The 25,824-nt window shown below is 36.1% G+C and overlaps 1 protein-coding gene across 1 annotated transcript in view; it reads left to right on the top strand.

Annotated features, from left to right (window-relative positions):
- The first annotated feature begins 980 nt into the window (after nucleotides 1-980).
- The window catches only part of LOC125645982 (potassium voltage-gated channel subfamily KQT member 1-like), an 85,181-nt gene continuing 60,337 nt past the window's right edge, over nucleotides 981-25,824 (top strand). Inside the window, exons 1-2 of the mRNA XM_048872041.2 lie at nucleotides 981-1,024; nucleotides 19,321-19,801. Of these exons, the coding sequence (XP_048727998.2) occupies nucleotides 19,377-19,801 (425 nt within the window). The 5' untranslated portion in view covers nucleotides 981-1,024; nucleotides 19,321-19,376. The remainder of the gene's footprint in view (nucleotides 1,025-19,320; nucleotides 19,802-25,824) is intronic.

Raw genomic sequence — 25,824 nt, 5'->3', positions numbered from 1 at the left:
ACTTTTGAATTACAAATTCACAATTCATGGTATGTTTGGCAGTGATATTTGTCAATATTCTTTTGTCCAAACTGCACGTCAGCATAACCAGTTATAACATATCAATCATTGAATCTAAGGGGAAATGATTTACTTCTTTGGTATTTCGTTATTTAGTTATTATTTGTGTTCAGTAAATCATGAATGCATCCAGCGTATTTGTTCCTGTATGAAAAGTTCTATCATTGGTATATATCATTTAGTTTAATCTATCGTACCGCATGCTATTTGTCTTCAGCAAATCACCAAAATTGTACTAATTCCAACTGTATGAAAATCTAGGATATATCAAATTGTGTCATTTCTATGCATCTTCAACTTACCTTTGTTTTATCATTGATATATTAAACATCATTCTCTGTCTTCACGAAATCATTATTTCAATGTTTTCACAGTGAACATACTACTGCGCACGTTAATCTTTTCACAAATTTAACTAAAATTGACTTTTGCTAAGCATAAAAGTGGGACTCATTTCAAGGTTTTGAAGGATTAATAACTGTTGCCAATTTCAATAAAGATCACGACAAACACGGTATACACACTAAATGAATCGTATTGCCATTCTTCGATTAGGATATACACTTTACCTTTCTATGAACTGTGCCTAATTATTGGCGGAATCATGAGCTACATGTCCTAGAATCTCCCATATATAGTATTTACAATATATCTTTGTCTACAGTTTTCGATCATCTAAGGGAATTCATGCCATGCCTGTAAAATACATAAACAGAATTTGAAACTACCAAGCACATCGATGCTGCTTAATGTCAACATCTATTTGCTGTCAAAACGGATTCATCGTACCCAGTATCAAGTAATTGTACGTGACGTATTGAAGTGAGCTCTATTTCATGCAGATTATATGCAAAGGACGTTGGTGAGCCTAGTTGTTAAGGCTTTCTCTATAAATCATTTCAGACTTCCAAATCATCCTCATTTACAGGTGTTTTCCCCATCATGTGAGGTGGATATCGGATCGGTAAGTAAATCTTAGTGGAATATTAAAATCAAGGCATTGGAATAGATAGATAGATAGATAAAATAGATAGAGAGATATGGGTATAAGAGTGTTGTTGGTTTACTTTAGAGTGCATCTATCTATCTATCTATATGTGTGTGTTTATGTATGTGTGTTTGTGTGTGAAAACACGATATGAGATTATTCAAGTTTTTGTTTAGGAATTTTATTATTTTGATGTTACTCAGAATCTCATACAGATGAAGGTCGTCCTTATTCAGCGTGTCATGATGAATTTGAAATAGCATGTTAGAATACTTAATAAATAAACACGACGGCGAGGAACTGAGATGCTTTACTCCAGCTTAATAATAAGTATGCTGGCGTGAACAGTTACAGCTCATACACTCATGTATTTTCAAAAGGGAAATTTATCTTTTATATTTACATTATAGTTTACTTTCTTTTCCGGATTCCCAACGATTAAAATAGACGTTCTATATTCATCAAAATTCATACGCACGTTGTTTACATCTGCGTTGCATTTATGAGGAAATGGCTGTCATTACAATTTGTAAAGATATTCAAGGCAAAAACATTGGAAATGTAAATATTATTTGATAATGATAGATATGTTTGCACAAACACCCAATATCATTACGGAAAACTTGTTGTTACACGTTATCGATTTCATAATTAATTAGTAGCATCGGTTCTTCCAAAGGATCATTATTAGGTCACCTGAATTCATTCAGATGACCTATTGCTATCTGTTTTTGTCCGTCGTCGTTCGTCGTGCGTTAACATTTGAACATTTTCAGCTTCTTCTCTGAAACCCCTGAACCAATTTCAACCAATTTTGGCATATAGCATCTGTGGGTGGAGGGGAACAAAAATTGTGAAATTCGTGGTCCCTGCCCCCCTGGGGCCTGAGGGATGGGGCACAAACCATCAAAATGAGTGTAATTTTAAAAAATCTTCTTTACTCCTGGACATCAAGAAGCCAAACTGTGGGCATAATTATAATGAGCGTTGAGCCCTCTACCAAAATTGTGAAATTCATGGCCCCTGGGGCAGGGGTTCTTGTGTTAGGGTGGGGCTCTATTGGTCATATAGTGAAAATGTAGAAATTCATTGAAAATCTTCTTATATTGGTTTTATCTAAGGAGTAAATAACACTTTTCTTTATGATGTCTCAGACCTAGGTTTTTTAAAAAGGATTATTGATTGAACATAAAAATGACACATGTACTTCATGACCACATAGCTATTCAATGTTTCTTCCATCCAAAAGTAAAATTCTTATATTTAAACACAAACCTAATTCAAACATTGGAAGGTTGTTACATGATACTCAGGTGACCTATAAGGCCCCTGTGCCCCTTGTCGCAATTCAACGCAAAGATCTATGATTAAACATATTTGAACACAAACACCTCCAAATGATAAACAAATTAATTAATTATGCATTTGATTTATTTACTTCATTATAATTTGTGTTATGAAATTGAAATCAAATAAAAATTTCTTGACGTGGTACAAATGTAAATGACGATCCTGTGATGTTATCAAAGAAAAGGTTATACCTAATTTTTATTTTTAAATCGTTAGAGTTTTTAGGGGGGGGGGGGTGTGCAACATCGACTTCCAATGACGAATATTCACGAATGTACACAACAAGGAAAGGTATTATTTTTAATTATTTACTCACTAATGATGTCACGTGCATTAAATAAGATGACCTCCCATTCATCAATTAGCTATATTTGGAATGGTCATTTTGCAAGTATGCCTATCATTTTAAGAAATAATAAATGACGAATATCTTTTGTGAATTGTTTTGAAATGTAATAATGGATTATCAATATACAAATATAGAGATACCCATTATAGATAACGAAGTCAGTAGCTTACGGGTCTTATTATTGAGACAATCTCCTTATTTTACTTTCTATCGACGTTTTTGGGTAAAACTTGGTAGATACGTTAAACAGATACTAACAATAAATACAATCAAAAATCATTTGAGATACAATTCATCAATTTCTCAAAACGGTATATTTATGTCACGAAATCAGATATGTTATGAGGTTGATCACTGTTCGTTATCTTCGCCTTTCGTGGTGGAAATCAATACATTTTCGGTATTTCCAAAGAAAGAAGTGGGAAAAGAATTCAAATTTTCTACGGCATTTTTCAATACCATAGTGACCTTCTTTTGTGAAAAGAACCTGAGGGTGTTGCACGTCTCATGTTAATTTCCCTAACGGTGTTGCATGAAAGATCGAAAAAATTAAGTTATTCAAATATATGATTAAACCAATTGGAACGTAGGTCTTGATTCAATAATTTTTGAAAATAAGTTTAAAAGACGTGTATTGACAAAATTAGCCAAAATATTTCGAGTTTGAATCAAGCAATAAGCGATTTATATGATTTTTAGCGTTAAAATGGAGGGGTATCCTCGAATTTCAGAAAAACTGCCTCCGTGAAACAAAATAAAAGCATGAACATGTTCTTCGAGTTTTCCTCTAAAAAAAACTGTTGCTTTGAAATTTTGTTTCACGAGGGCATTTTCTTTCTTTTTTTTTTTTGTAAATTTATAAAAATGGAAACGACTTCACTGTTATTTTTAACTTCACCTGTACGTTAATTTTCCTTAGTAATGTATGGCATACTGCTTGGTTCAGTGGACATGGTCGTCAACTCATATGTGTAAAGACGTTTTCTATTTTTAAAACGACCGGGTTCGACTCCTTCACGAACACATTTTTTTTTTCATATTACGTTTTCCATCTAGATTTTTTTTTTCTTAATTGAAACACGCTTCTAGTTTTTATAAATGTTTCATGTCAATTTTTTTTTTATTATCATGTGCCGAGTTTGAAATAAGCTTCCAACCTGGACACTGTTTAGTTGGTGAATAGGACTCTCAACAAACACGCCGAATACAGCATGCAATACCTGTGTTTTAATAGTCAAGGCTGCTAACGAGAACTTGTATGTTTTTCTGAATGAAAGTTGTTGACAAATGCATGGTGCCTTTTACGAAAAACCATTGTGAACTATGGAAAGCTTTGGAAAAATTTTTTTAAGTCTAAACAAGGTAAATTACCGTTAAACAGTTTGAGTTTATATGTATTCCAGTAGCAAATTGCTATGTTGAATCAATTTTTACAGATGAATGTACTTAGAATAATGTTGAACTTTATTAATGCGTATCAAACTTCCCATATTTTGTTTTGTGGTCAGAGTCATATGCAGTTGCCAACTGTTGGTTGTAGAGAATAATACATACGAGTATAAGAGCGTTTGGACTGTAGTAGTATAGACTATTAAATATTGATACACTCGTAACATGTAGCCGTACACATTGTATCTGATAGCAGATACTCAGAAAAAAAGAAGACAATTTAATTTTCACAATTTCAAAATTTATCTTTAGACTACATGTATAATGTATTGACACATAAAATGTATTAGGCTTGTCCCTAGTACTGGGGAATCCTTCAGGTATTTAAAAGGCAAATACGCAATGAGTATAAATATGAATGAAGGTCAGTTCTACGTCACGAGTGTTGGCACGGAGCTCCGATTAGGGAAAATTCCCTCTTTGGTAGAATATCAATGACAAATACGAAAATCGTTTACCTTTGTTATCAAGCTATAGAAATCTATATACGATGGTGAGAACGAAGTTTGACGTCAAGGCGGAATAGTGGTCGTATATCAAATTATGTTTGGAGCTTGATAGGACTTCCGTTCAGACTAAAGATTGATTGATTGAATATTGTTTAACGTCCCTTTCGAGAATATTTCACTCATATGGAGACGTCACCACTGCTGGTGAAGGGCTGCAAAATTTAGGCCTATATCCCTGTGAACTCGAAATAAAAGACACTACAGAGTCGTCCACTTCTGCTTCATACTTTGATATTTCATTGCAAGTAGATATCTACGGCAAAGTAACAACTTAACTTTATGACAAACGGGATGATTTCAGCTTCTCCATCGTCAACTTTTCATATTTATGTAGCAATATTTCATTATCACCTGCATATGGTGTATATATCTCTCAACTGATTCCATACGCAAGAGCTTGTTCTGCTTATGATCAGTTTTTAAATCGAATCAGGCTACTGACAAACAAGTTGATGGTGCAGGGGTTCCAACAGTCTCGTTTTAAGTCAACATTTCGCAAATTCTATGGTCGTTATAACTATCTAGGTTACTAATACAACCTATCATTGGGTCAAATGCTGTCTGACGTGTTTCATACCGATTGTTAGGCAGTTCTTGGTGCACTGATTTTGACTACGGAAGAAATCCGTTTACTTGATCAAGATATAGGGCTCACGTCGGGTGTCGACAGGGGATGTTTACTCCTCCACATCATATTCAGGTGATAATGGAATATTTTTACATAAACATGGGAAGTGGACGATAGAGAAGCTGAACTCATCCTGTTTGTCATAAAGTTGTCATGAGTTGTTAGTCTGCCGTTAATATCCATTTCCCATAATATATCTAAGTACGAAGCAGATGTGGAGGAATCTGTGGTGTCTTTTATCTCGAGTTCACAGGGATATATCGGTAACATTAGTAGGTGTAATACTCTAGTATTTTTCACAAGCAATTCTAAATGCGCAATCCATCATAAACTCGATACACATAAACAGGAAATCGTGTTTGTTTTTACGAACACAATGTTTTCTTAGAGACCGTTTTCTGTAAGGTTAGGTCTGATCGGTATCGGCAAAGTGAATGGTTAACGACAATGGCTGAAAGAGTGAATTACACATTTAATACATCCGGCTAGACTGGTCCCCTATCTCCCTCAGGAGATAGAAGACTGGTAGGCTTGTTTACATAGTCAGCTCATAGGTTACAATTATCCGAAAACGCAAAAACGAAAGTAGAAATCCAACTGATGACCAAAATGGGCAATTGTCACAACTCGGACAATTAATCGCTTGCGGAAATGGCCGAGTAGTTACGATTGCAAAAAAAAAAGCGCCAAGTAAAGTGCGCAAGTGGTAAGGACCCTCTGCGTAAACATTGTAAAACAACCTATTTCTTTACTAGAAATGGCGATAATATATTTCGTATTTCATTACTGGTCCATAGAGGTCGTTATACAAATGACCCCCGTTATATGATAGACTCTAATAAGCGCTAGCGCATGTGCTTAAAAAGCAGGAAAATAGAAGGAATAGAAATTCTCCTCACATGTTTTCTGTACACTTTTGTCTGATTTTAACAATCAGAACTACGTCTATTCTAAAACACATTGAAATGCATAAATGGTTGTGATTAAAAGGCCTTTTTCTACTTTTGCAAGTTAGCAGCTTCTGGGTTTTGACTCCACACGTTCTTAAAGTTTTCGTCATTTTATTGATTGATAATGACGACGAGAAATACAGTAGGAATAAGGTCTAGTTAGAAGATTTAATTCCTTCCCTGCAAAATTTCTAGAATCCTTGCCTCCAATCTAGCCCAACCTGGTACCTGAGCCCTGGGATAATGAATTTCACAGTTTCGGTAGAGGGTTAAATGACCAATCTAATCAGGTAAACATTTTGCCTCCTTGATGTCCAGAAGTAAAGAAGAATATTTTCTTAGATATAATGCATTTTCAATATATCACGAACTTAGCCAAACCCAAGGGCATGAACCCAGGGTCATGGATTTCACAATTTTGGTATAGGGTGCATTACTTATTGTAATCATGCAAATACTTTGACTGCTCCATGTCCTGATGTAAAGAAGATTTTTGAAGATTACATAATTTTGGTGTTTTGACAATAACCATCAGGCCCCAGGAAGACGGAGACCATGATATTAACAATTTTTATTCCCTTTGACCCATAGATGTTATATACCACAATTGTCTGAAACTGGTCCAGCTGTTTTAAAGAAGAAGCTGAGAATGTTTCAAATGTTTACGAACAACGACAGACGAAAACATAACAATAAGTCATCTGAGGGACCCAGGTGACCTAACCATGAAGGTGGTACCTGCATATATTTGTAATACAGAACATAGAGTCGATAATACTGCATGTAGTAACATGAGGTTGACTCACAATATTAGACCAGTATACAATGTAACAGTGATGGGGGCTTTTTTGGCGGGGGGGGGGGGGGGGGGGGGGGCATTTCAGACTGGGTGTGTGATAAAAAGGTTCTATATTTGGATGGTTTACGTAAATGGTTGCATTAATATCGGGTTTGGTCTCAGCGTCGTCAGCTGTGAAATGATATATTCATGGTGTGGTATAAGTGGAATAGTGTTACCTTAAAGAACAAAGTAACTGTTTTCATATGATAGTCGTGACGTAAACATGAACTGTTTACGTTCTTTTATGATTATACTATTTCCTATAGTTAATAGGCTGTCTAAGGCAAAAAGTTGAAGCGGACAAGAAATTCAGTTTAACCCATTTTAATCGCAACAAGCGGCCGAAGTTCAGACAAGATTTCCCGAATCACTTTGTGTGACACTGGTCTGAGATTCGGAAGAGGCGTCAGTTCAAATATCCAGCCTTGACGAATCTCGCTGAGATTATCTAATGGGACGTAAAGCAGCACACACAAATCAAATACTTACCGAGATTAATGATGTCATCACTGGCGACCCATGTGTTCCTTAAAAGTGACACACCCAAGAACTTAGTCTAAAGATAGTTCTTTAATATTATATATTTAGGGTTATCAAATATCATGTCATCGCAGGAAGCATGTAGACGTCCTATAACACTCTCGGTTATTGGTTATATTATCAATAGATGTGATTGAAAGTTCTCGGACCGCACGTTTCTGTTACAGCGACCTATAATAACACAAGCCGCTGGAAAGTGCGGACAAACCCATGTCGATAGATCAAAAGATCAATGGCGTTAACATATTAGAATAAAGCAAACAGGGGGCTTATAGGCAATGTAAATAGTAACTAATACAAGGCAGAAACCACTGCCCTGTAAATGAAATTGTAGCAGCAATTTATAGCATAAGAGGGCAGGAGATGGAACGTGATTACGAGCTCGATATTTTGGTCGGCAATACTTAGCTGTTGGTAGAAGGTAACATAACGTAAATTTTGTTTGTTTATTGACATATTCTGACGTGTTAAAGGAAAAGGCAACTCTAACCACATTGTTGGTTTTATGAATGAAGTATTACTAACTGATATCGTAAATGACAGTCTTTAAAAACAAAAATCCTTGCTTAACAATTAAATCAATATTGATCTATCATGTATTTTAAATTACCCGCCGCTAAGAGAGCGGCCATTAATGTTTAATTTATGACGTCACACCGTCTGTTCCGGTTTATTTCATCAGTAGCACTGTAAACATAACAGGTCACGAACAGTTAAGTTTTCAGCCGTATAGATTTGAGCCCGTTCTTTCGCAAGAAGAAATTGAGAAAGGAAGACGTTCAATCGAGTCGCAGACTAGGCAGACGGTAAATGTTTCTTCATACAAATGTCTCGAACCTCAACTTGTCATTACGCAAATGATGGATCCACAGTTTACGTAGTCTTTACTTTTCAAATGACTTGGTTGGGTCGGGAATTTCGGGGGGGGGGGGGGGGGCTTTTTTCACGTCTCCCCTTCACATTAGTGTAATTAACTGCTTGGCAGGAAAGCATCAACCTATTTATTCGTAAGATCTACCACATGCACATCTTTGATGATCTTAGAATCTCATCAAAACCGGAACAGACGGTATGACGTCAAAATTATTGATTTTCGTGGCCTTGAATACAAAAGAGTTCCACATCATGGCAGCCTCTTTAGATCGCGGGAATTTCAATTCTTAACGTTTTCAAATTAGTACTGAAGCTTATCTAGGCCGTATACCAACAGAATAGTATGACAAATCTTTATCATATAACTAATCCTATCATTTATCATGTACAAATGTTTTGGGTTGCCTTTTCCTTTAAATGTTTTATTGTAAAGTAGTTCTTCCAGGTCAAATAGAAAAGAAAAGAAAAAGAAATACGGTATATTAATCTGTTTAAAGTTACTGCTCAATAATATTTTCCAGGTCAAATAGAAACTAAACGTTACTGCTCAGTAATATCTTCCAGATCAAATAGAAATATTGTACATAAACCTAAAAGTTACTGTTCAATAACATCTTCCAGGTAAAATAGAAACTAAAAGTTACTGCACAATATCTTCCAGGTCAATAGAAAATAAAGGTTACTGATCAATAATATTTTCCATGTGAAATAGAACCTAAAGGTTTTACTGCTTAATAATATCTTAAGTAATAGTTATTGTATACATGTATTTATATCGGTGTATCTTGATTTATTTGGACGAAGGGTGGTGACGAATGCGAAGCACGAGTCTCCGTCCTTCGTCCAAATAAATCAAGATACACCGAAATAAATATTCAATAACTTACTTGTATCATGACCAATTAGAAATGTAATATTTGTTAGGTGGCCAGTGGTTATTGCATGATTTTTTCAATTATCCCAATGAAAAGTAAAGTTTTTGTCAGGTGATCGCTTGGGTATTTTCCTCTTCCCACCATGCATGCTCATCGCGCACTTATCGTCCGATAGTTGGTGAGAGCGGATGTGCAGAATGTGTCTGATCAGATCACATCAACTATGATCATTGACGATTTACTCGATTTAGGTTTACAGTTTTTATTTAATGATGACCATGAGGATCTTCTCACAAGCATGTGAGGATCACACATTTCGTGAAATTAAACTGGGAGATGATAAAATGGATATCGACACTAGATCTAGTGAATTCTAATTTGAACTTCACCACGCGTTGAAATTGTCAGGTGGTGTTCAATAATTTATTTGCACAGCACAGTTTTAAAAAAATATGCAAATGATGGTTCCGCCCACTGGTGTATCTCCAGTTATTGTACACTTTTTATAAAGGGAAAAACACCACAGCCATGATACAAGTATTGATATTTATATTTCGAAGTGTTTTTTTTCTTCAGGAAATCTTCAAACTTTCAATGATTTCGTAAGAAAACGTGGGGGTCCGGCTTAAAATAGGTCCTCGGTACCCCTTGCTTGTCTTAAGAGGCGACTGAATGGGGCGGTCCTCCAGATGAGACCGCAAAAACCGAGACCCCGTGTCATAGCAGGTATGGCACGATAAAGATCCCTCCCTGCTTAAAGGCCGTAAGCGCCAGCCATAGGCCTAAAGTTTTCAGCCCTTCACCGGCAATGGTGACATCTCCATATCGGTGAAAAATTCTCGAGAGGGACGTTAAACAATATACAATCAATCAGTCATAAGATAACATCAGGGACCTGCTGTTCAGAGGAAGCTAACCTTAACATGGTATGATCTCAGTGATATCGTGTGTGTTAATATTAATACATGTTATGGTTTTTTTCTTCAAAAGCAAGTTCGTGGTAACTTTAGTTAAGTTTAACCCCCTCCCTCCTCCCCGTTAATAGTGTAAAATGTTAACACTATAATTGAAAATGGTCTCGTGTAATGTGAGCCACACTGCACAGTACACAAATTAGCACTACCGGAGGATTGATATGACTAATCATGTCTCTGTTCCTTTGGGAAAAAGATTTTTTAAAAGTATTTCCTTATACATTCTTATAAAAACTTTCCCCTGTTGTGACCCTCTCCCATCAGCCATGATATTTAAACAAACGTGAATTTACACTACCTGAGGATGCTTCGTTAACTTTTTATACCTTAACACACTGGTCATCTTTTGGGTGCATGCACTGTATTGGAAAATATCCTCATTAACATTATTATCGGTTCTCATATAATGTAGCACAATGAACAACTGATGATCAATTAGTTTATTATTCAATCCCTTTATTAATACATTTGCATACATTTTGAGAAAATATAATATGTATCGTGGAAAGGGAATAAGTGCATCTGAAAGAACTTATCTTAAATCCTACTTTGTTAGTTTTTTAGGGAATAATTAAATATTGTACATGCGAGGGAGATGAGATGAAACAAAAATCGTTACCTGTAGCAGTACTTAATAGCAAATATTGAGATACAGAAATTGATATGACTGAACACTGAATGATAATAGTATTTAAATATGACTTGGAGTTCATTAATCTGCCCAGACTTGCACGCACGTGTACTAGATTCATGTGCAATAGCAACCTAAAGATTCTGCATCAATCCAAAACACACGAACGCACACATAGCATTAAGAATACATAAGATAAAACCCTCTGAATTAACTCTAATAGTGTCACTGTCTGAATGTTCTCTATGTGCTGTATTCAGTGACCTTTGGGTTCAGGTCCAGATGAAATCGGTTCATCACTTTGATGTCGTTTCCAGCCAAGAAACCACAATACGCTGGATACGTGTGCACAACAGCCAACCATTCTTGCACCACATTTGCAACTGCAGTACCCCATACAAATGGCTTCCACGCCTTCTTTTTCAGAATCATACTTAACCCAAAGTCTGTTAAAATGTCTTGACCGACTCTTAGCTCTCAAAAGATTAGGGAAATCATGGCATTTCATAACTTCATAACTGCCTCCATGTTTAAGGTACTCGTAGGTGTAATTCTCGGCTTGTTTGTCTTCATAAATTTCTAATGTGAGAGTACGCAAGTCCTCAAGTGATGAGATTGGGAAATTAACCACCTCATTAGAGGCAGCAATAACTGAGTACACAGCATGACGTGCCAACATACGAACAACTAATAAAATACTGCTGTAGTATATAGTGTAAGCTCGCTCGGTATAGAGTGCTGGTATGTCCATCTATTTGTGTCCAGTTAACACCCTGTGTGTGCCGATGTTATATCTACAGTTCCTCAGCTTAATAAATCATTCTTGCCGATTTTAAATAATCTAACAATAGGCTTCGTGGTTGACTGGGATACATAAACTCCATAGTGGCCTGGAATATTTCTTCATGGATCTTAGATGGGAATTCCAATTATTTCATATATATCTAATCAAGATAAAGCTTCTTTTTACATTACGTTACACTTTTTTTTATATCAAAAATGTAAACCTGTGAATACGGTAAATATTAGGGAAATTGTATTTTTCTCTAAAGGCTGTAAAGTAAATGTGTATGATTATAAAGGCTGTAAAGTAAATGTGTATGATTAACCCATTAATCAGCATAGATTCTCTAAAGGCTGTAAAGTAAATGTGTATGATTAACCCATTAATCAGCATAGATTCTCTAAAGGCTGTAAAGTAAATGCGTATGATTAACCCATTAGTCAGCATAGATTTTGAAATAAGTATTGTACTGTAGCCATTTTCTATCATAGTGTTTGTTAACAAAAGAATGATTGCATGTTGTGAGGCGCATACTGGTAATAGATAGGTCTGGGGGCCGCATTGGGGCCCCCAGTGGCTCCTACCCGTGTCGGAACCGTTAGGAGTCAAGTATGGGGGTTACTATTTCTTGTTGTCATTATTAATCAGAAATAACATTAAAATGATGAAAATGTTAAGACCTTGAGGAGTCAAAACCCATAAACTCCTGCCATACAAAAGTAGAAACAATGCCTTTTAATTACACCCGCATTATTTGTTCTCTACATTTTAAGTGTTATTGGATAGACAATATGTTTGAGTTCTAATTGTGAAATTCAGTCAAGGACAAGTACAGGACAAGTGTGCAAAATATTCATTCTTTTTCCTTCATTTAAAAAAAATCATGCAAAATACACACGGATTTAAAAAAACAAAACAATAACTCATGATTACATGTGTGGTGGTCAGACCGGATCGAACTCCAGAATCCAGTTAGCTTAGTTGGTAGAGCGCGTGACTAGAGATTCAGATGCACTGGATTCAAATACTACGCTGGTCAGACTCCTTTTTATAGCTCCACTGACTCCAGCTATGCATGCAAATCTTGGTATTGACATTAAATCAAACTTCTGACTAGTGACTCTTTACTTACATGTAAAATGGTTATCTGTATATTGATAAAGCATGTAAATAGATATTATGTTAAACGAATATACGAATAAATATTCTGCATTTATGATTTTCGTACTGAGTGGGGTTTTTAAGTCGGTGTAATAATCATCATTAATTGATACATGGCTGCAAAATCGCCATTCTGAGACACATACTTAGTTCATTAAAGTATCAACAGAATATACATTAACTTATCCAGACCACGTGCATGTATTTGAATAAATATTTTGTGACATAACATACTCTCGTTTATATTTTTAAAGGGTGGTGTAAAAACCCTTTCCCGCCATCATCCGGTGCTTTTAAATTTAGTTTTGACAAATAATCCACGATTTCCCGTTTCTTCATAATCGGAAATGGTATATCTGTAGATATCGATGTAATTGCGGAAACGTTTTGATCTACGAATTAAGAAATAAAGACATCTTACATAAACAAGATTTGATGATTGTGGTTTGGAGATAACTATGTTTAACCTGTTCCGCTTATTAAATTTTCTTATCGAAACGTTTAATTTCTATTTACACATATATATAATGTACCAGAACTTACCAGTTATATTGAACTGATTTGTTCTGTATTAAAATAGAGAAAACGTCTTCACTTAAATTACATCCAAGAAACAACGTGAAAACTTACTCACAAAGCATTTAAACTTTGCTACTTTATATCACAATGTGTGTATGTCATACATAGATACAATTACTATTTATAGTAATGTCATTTATAGATATAATTACTATTTATAGAAAGTGCATACCAAGTGAGTACTAGGGCATAAAGTTACCATCTTCTGAGAATGGGCCAAATTTGACCCCTTCTGTACCTTCTTCTTTGACAGAAGCCTCCATGCTAAAAATATAGCAATGCACCTACTTTGTTTCCTACATTGTTTTATAGATGTTGAGAAGTAAAGAACATATTTACCGCTTTCTCATTATTACATTCCTATAGCCTCGACCTCTCATATGAACCCCCAAACCCAGGGACCATGAATTTCACATCAATTGTTTTTATGCCAAAATTTTAAACATTTCATCCCTACCCTAGGTCCCAAACGACAGGAATTCCGAAATTCACAATTTCGTTCCCATACTCGAAAAAAATGTTCCACAACAATGTTTGTGAAAATTGGACACGCAGTTTCTAAGGCATCAAATTATTCAAAAGTTAACGACAGACGACCCACGGCAACAGACAGGCACGGATAGCAATATCATTGAGTGGATTGGATGTCATAAAATTAGGGAGTAAATTAAACAAGGATTTTACAGCCTTTCGTAATTCTTCACTAGCATGAAAAGCATATAGAGAACAATGTTTTTTATATTGTCTGTGCAGCAAGAATATTTCCATGTACAGGAAAAGGTCGTTATTTTATAGGATGGACACTAGCGGTAACATCAGACTGTTTACTAACCGTTCTTAAGTATTTTTTATGAGACCACAAAAAAAGGAGGCCCCATGACACAGTTGGTGTGGCACGTTCAAGAACCCTCCCTGCTCAAAGGCCATAAACGCCGAACATAGGCCCAAATTTTGCAGCCCTTTACCGGCAATGGTGACGTCTCCATATGAGTGAAAAATTCTCGAGCGGGACGTTAAACAACATACAATCAATTAATCGTAACCAAGAGGGACAGGTTCGATCGCGCTGCGTTTAATATAGATAGTGATTGTTCCTTCCCTAAGAAGTGTATTTAAAAAAAAAAAGCACGGGTCTTTCGGACCTGACCTTAAAAATCGGAGGTCCCAAGGTTGGCATGATAAATCCTCACTACCGCGAGCGCAATACGTAGGTCAAACTTTGTGGCACTTCACCTCTAGCTGGTGACGTCTCTATATGGGTAAAACAAAAATGAATCCCGTAAAACAAAATCCAAACGAAACATGGAATCGCAGGTTCAAGTTCATTTCAAGGGAATTTAAAAAAAAATCACGTTATCTCTTTAAAAACAACAATACTATTATCAAATACTAGTTTAATCGTTGCTTGTGTTCAGATCACCCAAGCTTCGCTAACAGTCTAAATGTACAAGTAGCAGGCATATCTTATTGCTATCATACGTGTATGTTATTCAGGAAAGATCAAAAATAGGCGCTTTGTACATTCAGCTTTCACAAGACTAAGCGACAATACTCGCTAAACATTCCGGAATAGGAAAAATCAATTGTTTACGATTATCCCTCCTGCCATTTCTGGAAATGGTTTGGGGGTTTCTTTTCTGTTGCTCACAGAGTCAATTTCATTATTGTTAGTATCTTTCTGAAATATAGCTATATTAAAACCCCATAATGTTCTATAGTTATACATGTAGTCAATATCCGGTTGTGTAAATTTATATCATATTTTTCAATTTTTACACCCACCCAGTATATTAGATGAATTGAAGCATAGTATTTCTTGTGCTTGCGATCCTTCAAAATATCGCCAATTCTAATCTATGTATATGTAGAATGTGTAATGGATATCCAGGTATAAATTTTTATGAACAGTTTGTCTTGAATTTTGGGAGAACCAAATGCCAATGGATTGTTTAACTTCATTTGAAAAATTTCAAGATACATCTTAATCCGAAATTCGCACTCTGTATAATACTTCCACAACTTCTTTCAAGATGCAGGATTACACATTTAGAAATTCACCCCATTATTTTTCAAAACCTTCTGAATTCATAGACGACATCACAAAATAAACATCTTATTAACTATGGATATGAATATGCCTCAAGACAATTCAGTGAGCCATGCTATAACTGATTGGCCGCCTCTGAAGACTTCTGACGGTTAGAAGTATCAGCTAAGTGGCGGACTTAATTACTATAATGGTGTCGCGTTGAACTGAACTTGTCTACGCTGACCTCGTGAACCTGACTTACTTACTCTGGCCTCGTTAACCTGACTTACTTATACTAACTCGGACCTCGTGAACCTGACTTACTTATACTAATACTTATACTAACTCGGACCTCGTGAACCTGACTTACTTTGACTTCGTGAACCTGACTTACTTATACTTACTCTGGCCTCGTGAACCTGACTTACTTTGACTTCGTGAACCTGACTTACTTACTCTGGCCTTGTGAACTTGACTTACTTATACTAGCCTCGTGAACCTGACTTACTTTGACTTCGTGAACCTGATTTACTTACTCTGACCTCGTAAACCTGACTTACTTATACTTACTCGGACCTCGTGAACCTGATTTACTTCGACTTCGTGAACCTGACTTACTTACTCGGACCTCGTGAACCTGACTTACTTTGACGTCGTGAACCTGATTTACTTAGTCGGACCTCGTAAACCTGACTTACTTATACTTACTCGGGCCTCGTGAACCTGACTTACTTTGACTTCGTGAACCTGACTTACTTACTCGGGCCTCGTGAACCTGACTTACTTATACTTACCCGGACCTCGTGAACCTGACTTACTTTGACTTCGTGAACCTGATTTACTTACTCTGACCTCGTGAACCTGATTTACTTTGACTTCGTGAGCCTGATTTACTTTGACTTCGTGAACCTGATTTACTTACTCGGACCTCGTGAACCTGACTTACTTATACTTACTCGGACCTCGTGAACCTGACTTACTTTGACTTCGTGAACCTGATTTATTTACTCGGACCTCGTGAACCTGACTTACTTATACTTACTCGGACCTCGTGAACCTGACTTACTTTGACTTCGTGAACCTGCCTTACTTACTTGGGCCTCGTGAACCTGACTTACTTAATCGGACCTAGCGAACTGGACTTACTTACTCGGACATAGCGAACTGGACTTACTTACTTGGACTTAGCGAACAGGACTTCGATTCTTCTTTTAGACACAATATGTGAATTGTCATCGTTATAACGAAATCGATCACTAAATATTGATCTGTGAAATAACTTTGAAGTTTTTAATCTTTCTTACAAGTTTCAAATTACTCTTAGCTTTCTCGTAAATGTTCGATCATAAGAAAGACGGTAATTTTGTATTAGGTATATATCGCAAGATACATGTGGAATATCGCGAGGAGACTTACATTATGAACAATTTGCTACATAGAATCGTATTTTCAGTTTTTTAAAATAGAAAATTAAGACACTAAAGTTTTGACTATAATAAACTATTACCGTATCTTACTATCAATCTGCAGTAAATCAAAATATTTACTATAGTGAGTACATTTTACTGAAATTACTCTATTCCTTCATTTTAACGCTTGACTGTAATACATGTATTAGATTCACAAATGATATCATTCACGAAGATTGGACTTTGTTTAGCTACATGTATCTATGGTGGTTTAGCAACAATTATAGGGAGGTGAAAATTTTCTATTCAGTGTATGCAAGAATTATATGTACAATACAGCTTGGTTGATTAAATTTGCTTGAAAGAAAATCTTAGAAAATTACCTACGTGCAACTCCCTTGCATCATTAAAACATTCAAAACTGTTGGTGTGTAGCTTGTATGATATTTTCAATCAAAATTGCACAATAGCTTCAGGTATATCAAATTGGAATGCAATCTTGAATCTCCGTAACAAAGAATGGAAATATTGCATTATTTTCAGATAAACAATTTCACACTGCAATGGTTTCCGTATTGGATAAAGCAGAAGCTACAAATTCCTATTTTATTCAAAAAGCGAATTTCACATTCATTACTTATTGGAATATGAAAGAAGAATTTATGGAACATGAAAAAGAACCCCCACTGCTACCACCGTATGCGCCATGCGCATGCCCGGAATTGTGACACTTCACCCAAAAACTAATGACGTCCATATACGAATGAAAAAAACCTCGAATTTGGCTTAAAACGACATTCTAGCAAGTCAAAATAGATAACCAATCCTTCCATCTTTGATATTTTCGCAATAGAGTGACAATATCAATTATAGGTGAACCAGTAGTCTTATCACCATGATATATTGATTTCACAATCTTATAAACTTTCTTTACCTTCGATTCAGTTTCTCATTTTGTTAGTTCTATGTTAGATTATCTATACAGGCTTTCTAGCTAATGAAAGTAACATTAGGAAACCAGAGACAGCGCCAGTGTTTCCTTCCTAGCCACACACGCATGCGCCGTCTCTATATCACACCACCTTTTTCTTCTTCCGAGGACAATATGGGAAGATATTGCATATACCATTCAGTCAACACTATACGTAGGAAACTGATCTCGTGCAGTGTTGTACTTTCTGTTGGCAACTTATTTGAAATTGATAAGTGTTTCATAATTTTTCTTTTAAGAAATGAAAAAAAAAACCGATTCCAGGATTGGAAAAAAATATGGCAATGATCTTTGATGCCTGTGTAGTGGTATGATTTGCTTAATGTGATGTAATATAAATTGTCAAGTATAGATGATTGATTTAGATTTAATATTCCTGATATTTTGTATCCAATAAAACCAAAATTAAGCTTCCCATCTATACTATTATATTCCTTTTACGATGAAATATTTGAGATTCCAGCCGACATGGTAAGCTTGTTGGGAAATCACGTGACAAATGAAATGGAAATCGCGGACTCAAATGTGAATCGTTGCATTACACTTCAAAGAAAATACACTCCGAATATTACTATTTCCCTCGACGGACTACTCTCAGATTAGTTGTTGTAATCTTCAATGTAGTCTACATAAACACATACATACACGCATACATGCACGCATACTCTTGATAGGAAGGTATAGTGGATGCATACCACAATTATACTACTTCTCTTTTTTTCGTTACCACACGAACTTAATCTGATGTGTAAACAATTCTGATGAAATACATACACCATGCATGTAAACACTATTAAAGTAAAACTTTCTGACCAAAACATGGAGAGAGTAGATAGGATATATCCCCATTAAATACATTAAACACGATCAATCAGATGTCTCCAGCCATACGGCACCCCTACGTATGTTGAAGTCTGATTTTGCTGTATTTACGCTTTATTTATTCAGAAAATCACACGTAGAATTCTCTTCGATGATTAATTATAGAGACTAATATCATAACTGACAAATTAGAACTGGTTGTGTTTTTCATTAATGGATCGTGTTTTATCTATACGAATCCCCGAAGGCTTTCAGAACCATGAGAGCGTTATGCACTCTTGATCCCAACCTCGTAGATTCTGGAGCATTTGTATTGTTCACAGTCAAGTAATATTCTTAATCCAGACACTGTTTAAGAAATGTATTTATGAAATGTAGATATACACAAATATTGACCATCTTTAAGAGGTATTCATTAATGCAAAAATCATCCATGTAGCCTCTGGTGGTTAGATAATACACCTTTGTTCTCAGCTCTAATTTTTACAGGTTTCGTGTTTATCTCCGCTTGTTTTATTTATTTTTCAGCGTCTGTATTGAAGGTATATCCTACTTGTCTAACACCGGCACTGCGAGGCGTGATAATGAGCAGAAAATCGAACGTCAAGCTGACAATCAGTGTAGCGGGCGGAGGAGGTCCGAATAGCATCTATCGTGATCCAAGTTATCTAGACTGGGTACCAAACAGCCCGAGCGAATCCGACTCACCTTCGCCCTCTCCGAAAGGAGAGGTGAAAAAGTTCCTCAGAGTTGGATTTATGGATATGGAAGAAGGGAGTGACAGTAATTACAACAGAACGAAGAGAGATGTGGAAATTGATATAAACCGATTGTCGGGTAAAGGAACAAGGAGTAAAAGATTTGTAGAACCCAGGATGTCGTTATTAGGGAAACCATTAAATTATCGTCAGCACAGGAAAGATGCACGGATGCGAAGATTGCAAGCGAAAATATATAATTTCTTGGAAAGACCAAAGCAGTGCTTATCAGTCGTCTATCATATACTTATGTAAGTATCTTACGTTTTCAATTGAATTTTTATTGCCGAGTGTTATTGTCCCTTCTGGTGCTATTTTATATTATAAAATATAATATTTAATGACTACTTTGTCATATTGCAAATTTTATTTGATAAAATATGATATGTCAGAAAGGACAGTATGTTTGATTTCGTATTGAATTATCGCAATGGTAATACTTATATTTTGCATAACGTAGAATACTATGTAGCGAAGTTGGTTTACTGCATTCCTACATCAAATCAAGCAAACGACACAATATGCTATCTGTTTTCTGTGCATCATTTGATTTTCATTGGAAAGGTTTCTTACATGCCTGAAGACATGTAAAGCCAATGCCCTATTTCAAAATGCTACTGTGACATTTCCTTTCCTCTGTGTTAAAAGGCAGCGCCGTGTATTGGATGACATTAACGTACATGTATTCGTTATAACAAATCGCATGCTTGAAATTTCCCCCCAGATGGGTATACAGGCACTATTTTTCTCGCTGGATATGAAAACGATAACATTTTCTGACGACAAAATCATCACATGACCTACATTGAAGTAGACCTTTATTAGTATTCGTCGTTTCTGATCAGTTCCTTTGATTATGAAATGCTCATATTTCCTCCTACCGCAAGGATACAGATAAAAGTCAGCTTCAATGGCATCTTTTTTTCCACTTCTTAAATTGTTGTCTCAATATAAAAATGATGATTGTTAGCTTCATAATGTTCACAAAAATATAACAGTGGTAATGTCAGTATTTCAATATTATTTTGTTAATCTATTTTAATCGCAAAGGAGATGAAAAAAAAATCCACACTAGATAAGCTACTTCTGTAAACGTATTACATACATGTATTCTATTTAGCGTCTTCCGCGAGAGAGAGAGAGAGAGAGAGAGAGAGAGAGAGAGAGAGAGAGAGAGAGAGAGAGAGAGCATGTAGAAAGCGCTAAACTATATCTTTGCTAACTTGTTGACAAATCAATTTCCGCCATATACATGTATCGTAAACACTAAATATAATAAATTTACAGTTTAATACTGTTTACGAACAGATGATATTTGCTAAATAATCAGTGTTTGATTATTGAAGTCTTCCCATGAAGCCAAGATTCTGATCGCCGTTTCTATTTCACCTCAGCATCCTTTGCTTTGGTTAGACGCGTCCTATATAAAGATAATAAAATTGTATTTCTTCGTTGTATGTGGTACTTTAATTTTAAATACATCTTCAGTTCCTTTTATAGATTTATAGTACATTTCACAGTGAGGAGACCAGTTTTCAGGAATATCGGTTATCAAGTAGGATTTGTAAAGAGATAGTCAATCTGCAAATGGCCAATATGGCGCTTGCATTCAATTACTTCAGTGCCATCAAACGTGTAATTCTCGATTAATTTGACATGAAAGACTAAAACCTGCTTGATCCAAAGCAGACGACTGACGCGGTCTAGGTTTCTATGTCTCAGACATGGATACTGAACGCCATCTGGGACACCATAGTTCCGTGTATCTACCGGAAGTGTATCTTTATACTCCCGTTGTTACCCGTGGGGAGAGATAACGTTGAGGTTCACACTCAGGCTGTGTAATTTCTCCAGATTTAAGTGGTTTTAATCAACATATTTGAAGTATTCTTCATTTTTGAAAATATGAAATGTCATAGTCTAACTAAATGTATCGTCTGCACTGCTAAAGGTAATGGTTAAGTCATCAATTATTTGGTACTCTCCTTTTTTTCTGCACTCGAACGAAACAATTAATAAACCGGTTCATGCATGTAGTCCTTATTTTCATTCAGAATTTTAATCCTACAGACAATATGAGTTATTGTTATTTTCTTAGTTTTATATATATACTGATGCATGGGGTACTGGTATACCTGTGGGCAATATGTATCCCTTACACATAATGAATTAAATCTTGGTCGTGAAAAAAAGATAGGCCTTTTAAAAGATATGAAAAAGATATAAAAACGTATAAATATCGTTAGCATTGATATGACAATCGCCCCTGATATCAATATTACAGTTAACATAGAAAATGTCTCTTAGTGTACCATGTGCAGATATAATATCTGAAATAAGCATACACGAAAGGAAAAGGTGATACGAATCCAACAATACATACTGTAAGTCGAAAGATATATGTGTGTCTCTTATTAAATTGATATTGAACACCGATATATCAATGACATTTAGATTTATTACCTCACGAATTCTCTGACTGCAGAAATGCTAGCTCGCTGGGGAAAAGGATTGGGATATACCGGAGAGCTACAGATCCATATGTTCTAAAAATTCCTCCATTTAAGGCGCAACTTTTTTTCTGCACACGATGTCTGGACACAAATAAAATGGGGAATATGTTACGAGTTGTGGTTTTTTATTTAATCTTCAGGCGGCAATTTGAAAATTCAGCGATATAACTCGCCGTAAATCGAATATTTGGTCTATCCTAGTTTTCCCCCAAGAGCTATAGTTCTGCAGCTATGAAGTGTCGACAAACAGTTTTTGTGTATATTATCACTCATTTATTGTTTATAACCAGGAATTGTCGCTATCAGTGTGTTATTGACGTATTCGGGGTCTGTGTCTACTGCAATGCACTAAATAAGACCCGTGTTCTGGGAGCCGGAGCTTACTACATAAATAATGCTGTTTCATTATGTCGATGTATATTTTCCAAAACTTTGATGATAAAAATAAAGAAGTTTCATCCTTTACTATTTCAAAATAAATGAATAAAAATCCGGGTACATAGCGGTTATATCGGTCTATCTAAGGCGTGAGAGAAGAAATAGTCCCTTTGAGAGAAGAAATAGTCCCTTTGCATACATGTACGATCGGCATATCTTTTAAATGTACAAGGGGAAATTAGGATTTCGATCCAGTGGGTCCAAATAGAGATCAGAATAGATCTATTTTTATGGATGGTTTTTTTTTCATTTGAACTACTACTGTGTAGGATTTCGGCCTTATAATGGAGTGGTTGCGTTGAGCTTGTAAGGAGGGCAACAGGGTTTTCGGGCTGCGTTATGTTACCTGTATTTTTCCGATAAGTGATCAAATGAAAATTTCCATGGCAGGTTCAATCCCACGTAACTATATGTTCCACACTGATGAAAGTACAAGGACCTGTCACGGTGCATAAAATCAAAATTTTATGGAGATGCTGTCATTAAATCATATTTTCTGAGCGATTTTGGAGGCAGGTGTCATCCCTGTTAACTCTTTGTTCCAGAATCATGTTGCTTACAAACTGATACCTATTAAAGTGCTACACATTAAACTTGGCTTCATGCGCTGCAATTAGCCTATATTTTCGGGATGAATGACTAAGTGAAAGTGGAAGACTATTCAATTCTTTTAGAAATAGCTATCGATTATTTAATGATGAAATTTTAAATGGAAGCTACTTGTGAGAATAGTCGCGGTGGCTCAATGGTTACAGCATTCGCTTCATGACCGGAAGGTCATGGATTCGAACCCCGCTCGTATCACTGAAAATAGTGAGAGTCATAGATCTTTTAGATGAGATTTTAAATATCGAGGTCCCGTTTCCCGGCAAGATGACTAACTATTACAGCCTTGAGCAGCAGGCATGGGTCTAAATTTGTGGCACTTCACCTGAAGCTTTTGACGTTTTAATATAAGTGAAAAATTCCCAACGGGGCCTGATTAAAATCTGGTGACATTGCTTCAGATATTGAAAATGACTAATTTTTTTTAAAAGATTAGTTACCAAGGAAAACTACACCTAGAGATACTATAATGACGGGGGGGAAAAGGACGTTTATGAAAATATGTGAAAGCACTTACAATACCGTTCGTTTTAAAATACATGTAACAGTAGTAAAAAAAAAAACTGATCCTCACGTTGAGATATAAACACTAGGTGCGGATCCTCTCTCAGCATCTAGTTTATATTTCTTTATAAGACCATCAGCCATCTTGTTGCATTTTTCAAACTAAGTAGGTAAATATTGACCTTTAGCTTGGAAGGAGAGTGCTTGTCAACAAACATCGCATTAATGTGAATATACGTTCTTTCAAAGACGTCTTCATAATATGATTTCATCTTGTGCTTTTGTGTTGTTTCAATGGGTTGGAGCATCTAAGCTAATTTGATAATTGAGAAAAGACTAGCGCGAAATGTAATTATCACTGTAATATTGAACACTAACAAGACGGAATCGATCAATCCTATTTGCTGAGGGTCAGCCATTAAGCGCGGTGGTCAGATTTTACGACGTCATCAACAGTTTCCCGGGAACCTGAGATTTGTATTATTTCTTGTAAGTCATCTTTCATAGAAGGGTTTTGCAGTTGATTAGAAGTTCGGTCAGCTGGTTTGGGGTAAATCCTCTGTTTAGACAAAATACACACACAGTTTGAGCAAATCAGTATCTCGTTAAATTGTTAGTTTTAGCATGTGCTTCCAGTAGTAAGTATCGAACGAATCTTGAACACTTGTGGGGAATACAGTACACACAGCCATCTCCCGGATCTGTAAGTTACTGAGTATTGTGCCTGGATAGGGCCAGTAGAGTGCCTTATGATTTCACTAAGTCACTTGATATTGTCAAGATATCCTTGGGATGGAAACATGACACACCACAGACTTTCAAGGTGTGGGGTACAATCCCCGAGATTTCCTCTAGATCCGCTTATGTAATGTACATGAATTGCATATATCGCCAAAGACCTAGATAATATATTACAAAAAATTGATAATTTTTCAAAAATTGTTACTGACTGAATATAAAAGATATCCAATTCACCTAAATGATGATAGTGTATGCCGTATAAATGCTATAATTATAACTCTTAAATTAATATTTATTTTATAAAGCAATATATCAAGTTAGCCAGGTTATTACACTCATCCGGACATAATACAATCATAATGCAGCCTAATCTCCATTGTGACATTTGATCAGATGCACATTGATTGATTTCCGGTTACAACTTCCTTGTGCAATTTTGCAGTGAGATAACAGCGAGATGGCGTGTTGTGTAACAGCGCGTCTGCCTATTGTACGACAGCGTGACGACCTATTGTACGACAGCGCGACGGCCTATTGTACGACAGCGCGACGGCATATTGTGCGACAGCGTGCTGTGTGATAGCATGACGGCGTGTTCTGTGATAAACTGGTTCCACGCCAATTGGTGCTACACACAGAGAAGCGAGGTCAACAGGGTACCAGTTCATGTGTATTGTTAGGACAGCGTGTTTGATGGCGCGCTTTTGCACTTTGGTAGATAACTTTATATGGACATTATTGTGTACTTAACTTTATTCACAATTCGTCTTTCTGTTTGTCATTTTTTGTTACAATCTAGTTCTAATACGGGTCACGGTAGCTCAGTGGTTAGAGCGTTCGCTTCGTGACCAGGAAGTCGTCAGTTCGAGCCCACTTCTACATTGACTGCTTCAAACCTTCGCCGTAAAATATTTCTTGACTGCTCTTTCATCGAAGCCTAGCCTTGACATTTAAAAATGAGGATCGCGAATCTTTCAGATGAGACCTTGAAAACAGGTCCCGTGACACGGCAGCCCTAAGGAAGTTAAATAACTTTAACCCGGACTGCTAGGGCCCTGAGTGTCACGCATGCGTCTAAATCTGTACTACGTCATTGCTGTGTTATTTCATAGATCCATTTCTTTTATATATATATACTTTAATACTCAGGGCTGAAAAGATATTGTTGCTAGTATTTGTTCAATATTTGTAATCCGTTTTTATCTATGGTCCATTGAAACTAGACTCTTTCTATCAACTGAAGCCTCAGTTAAATTCAGAAACTTCTTTTACACTACAAAAAGACCAACAACAACAAAACTACGCAGGCTTGCGAATTTACAGTCTAAATTAAATTCGTAAAATATGTTTTGTTTGTTGTATTGTTGTTTCCCATTCGAAAAATTTACACTCCGATAAAGACGTCAACAGCTTTAGGTGAAGTGCCACAAATTTTGACGCATGCATGGCGCTTACGGTAGTATGACTAGATT

Source organism: Ostrea edulis, chromosome 6 (assembly GCF_947568905.1).
Source record: "Ostrea edulis chromosome 6, xbOstEdul1.1, whole genome shotgun sequence".
Lineage (NCBI taxonomy): Eukaryota > Metazoa > Mollusca > Bivalvia > Ostreida > Ostreidae > Ostrea > Ostrea edulis.
This window is presented reverse-complemented; position numbering and strand designations above follow the sequence as displayed.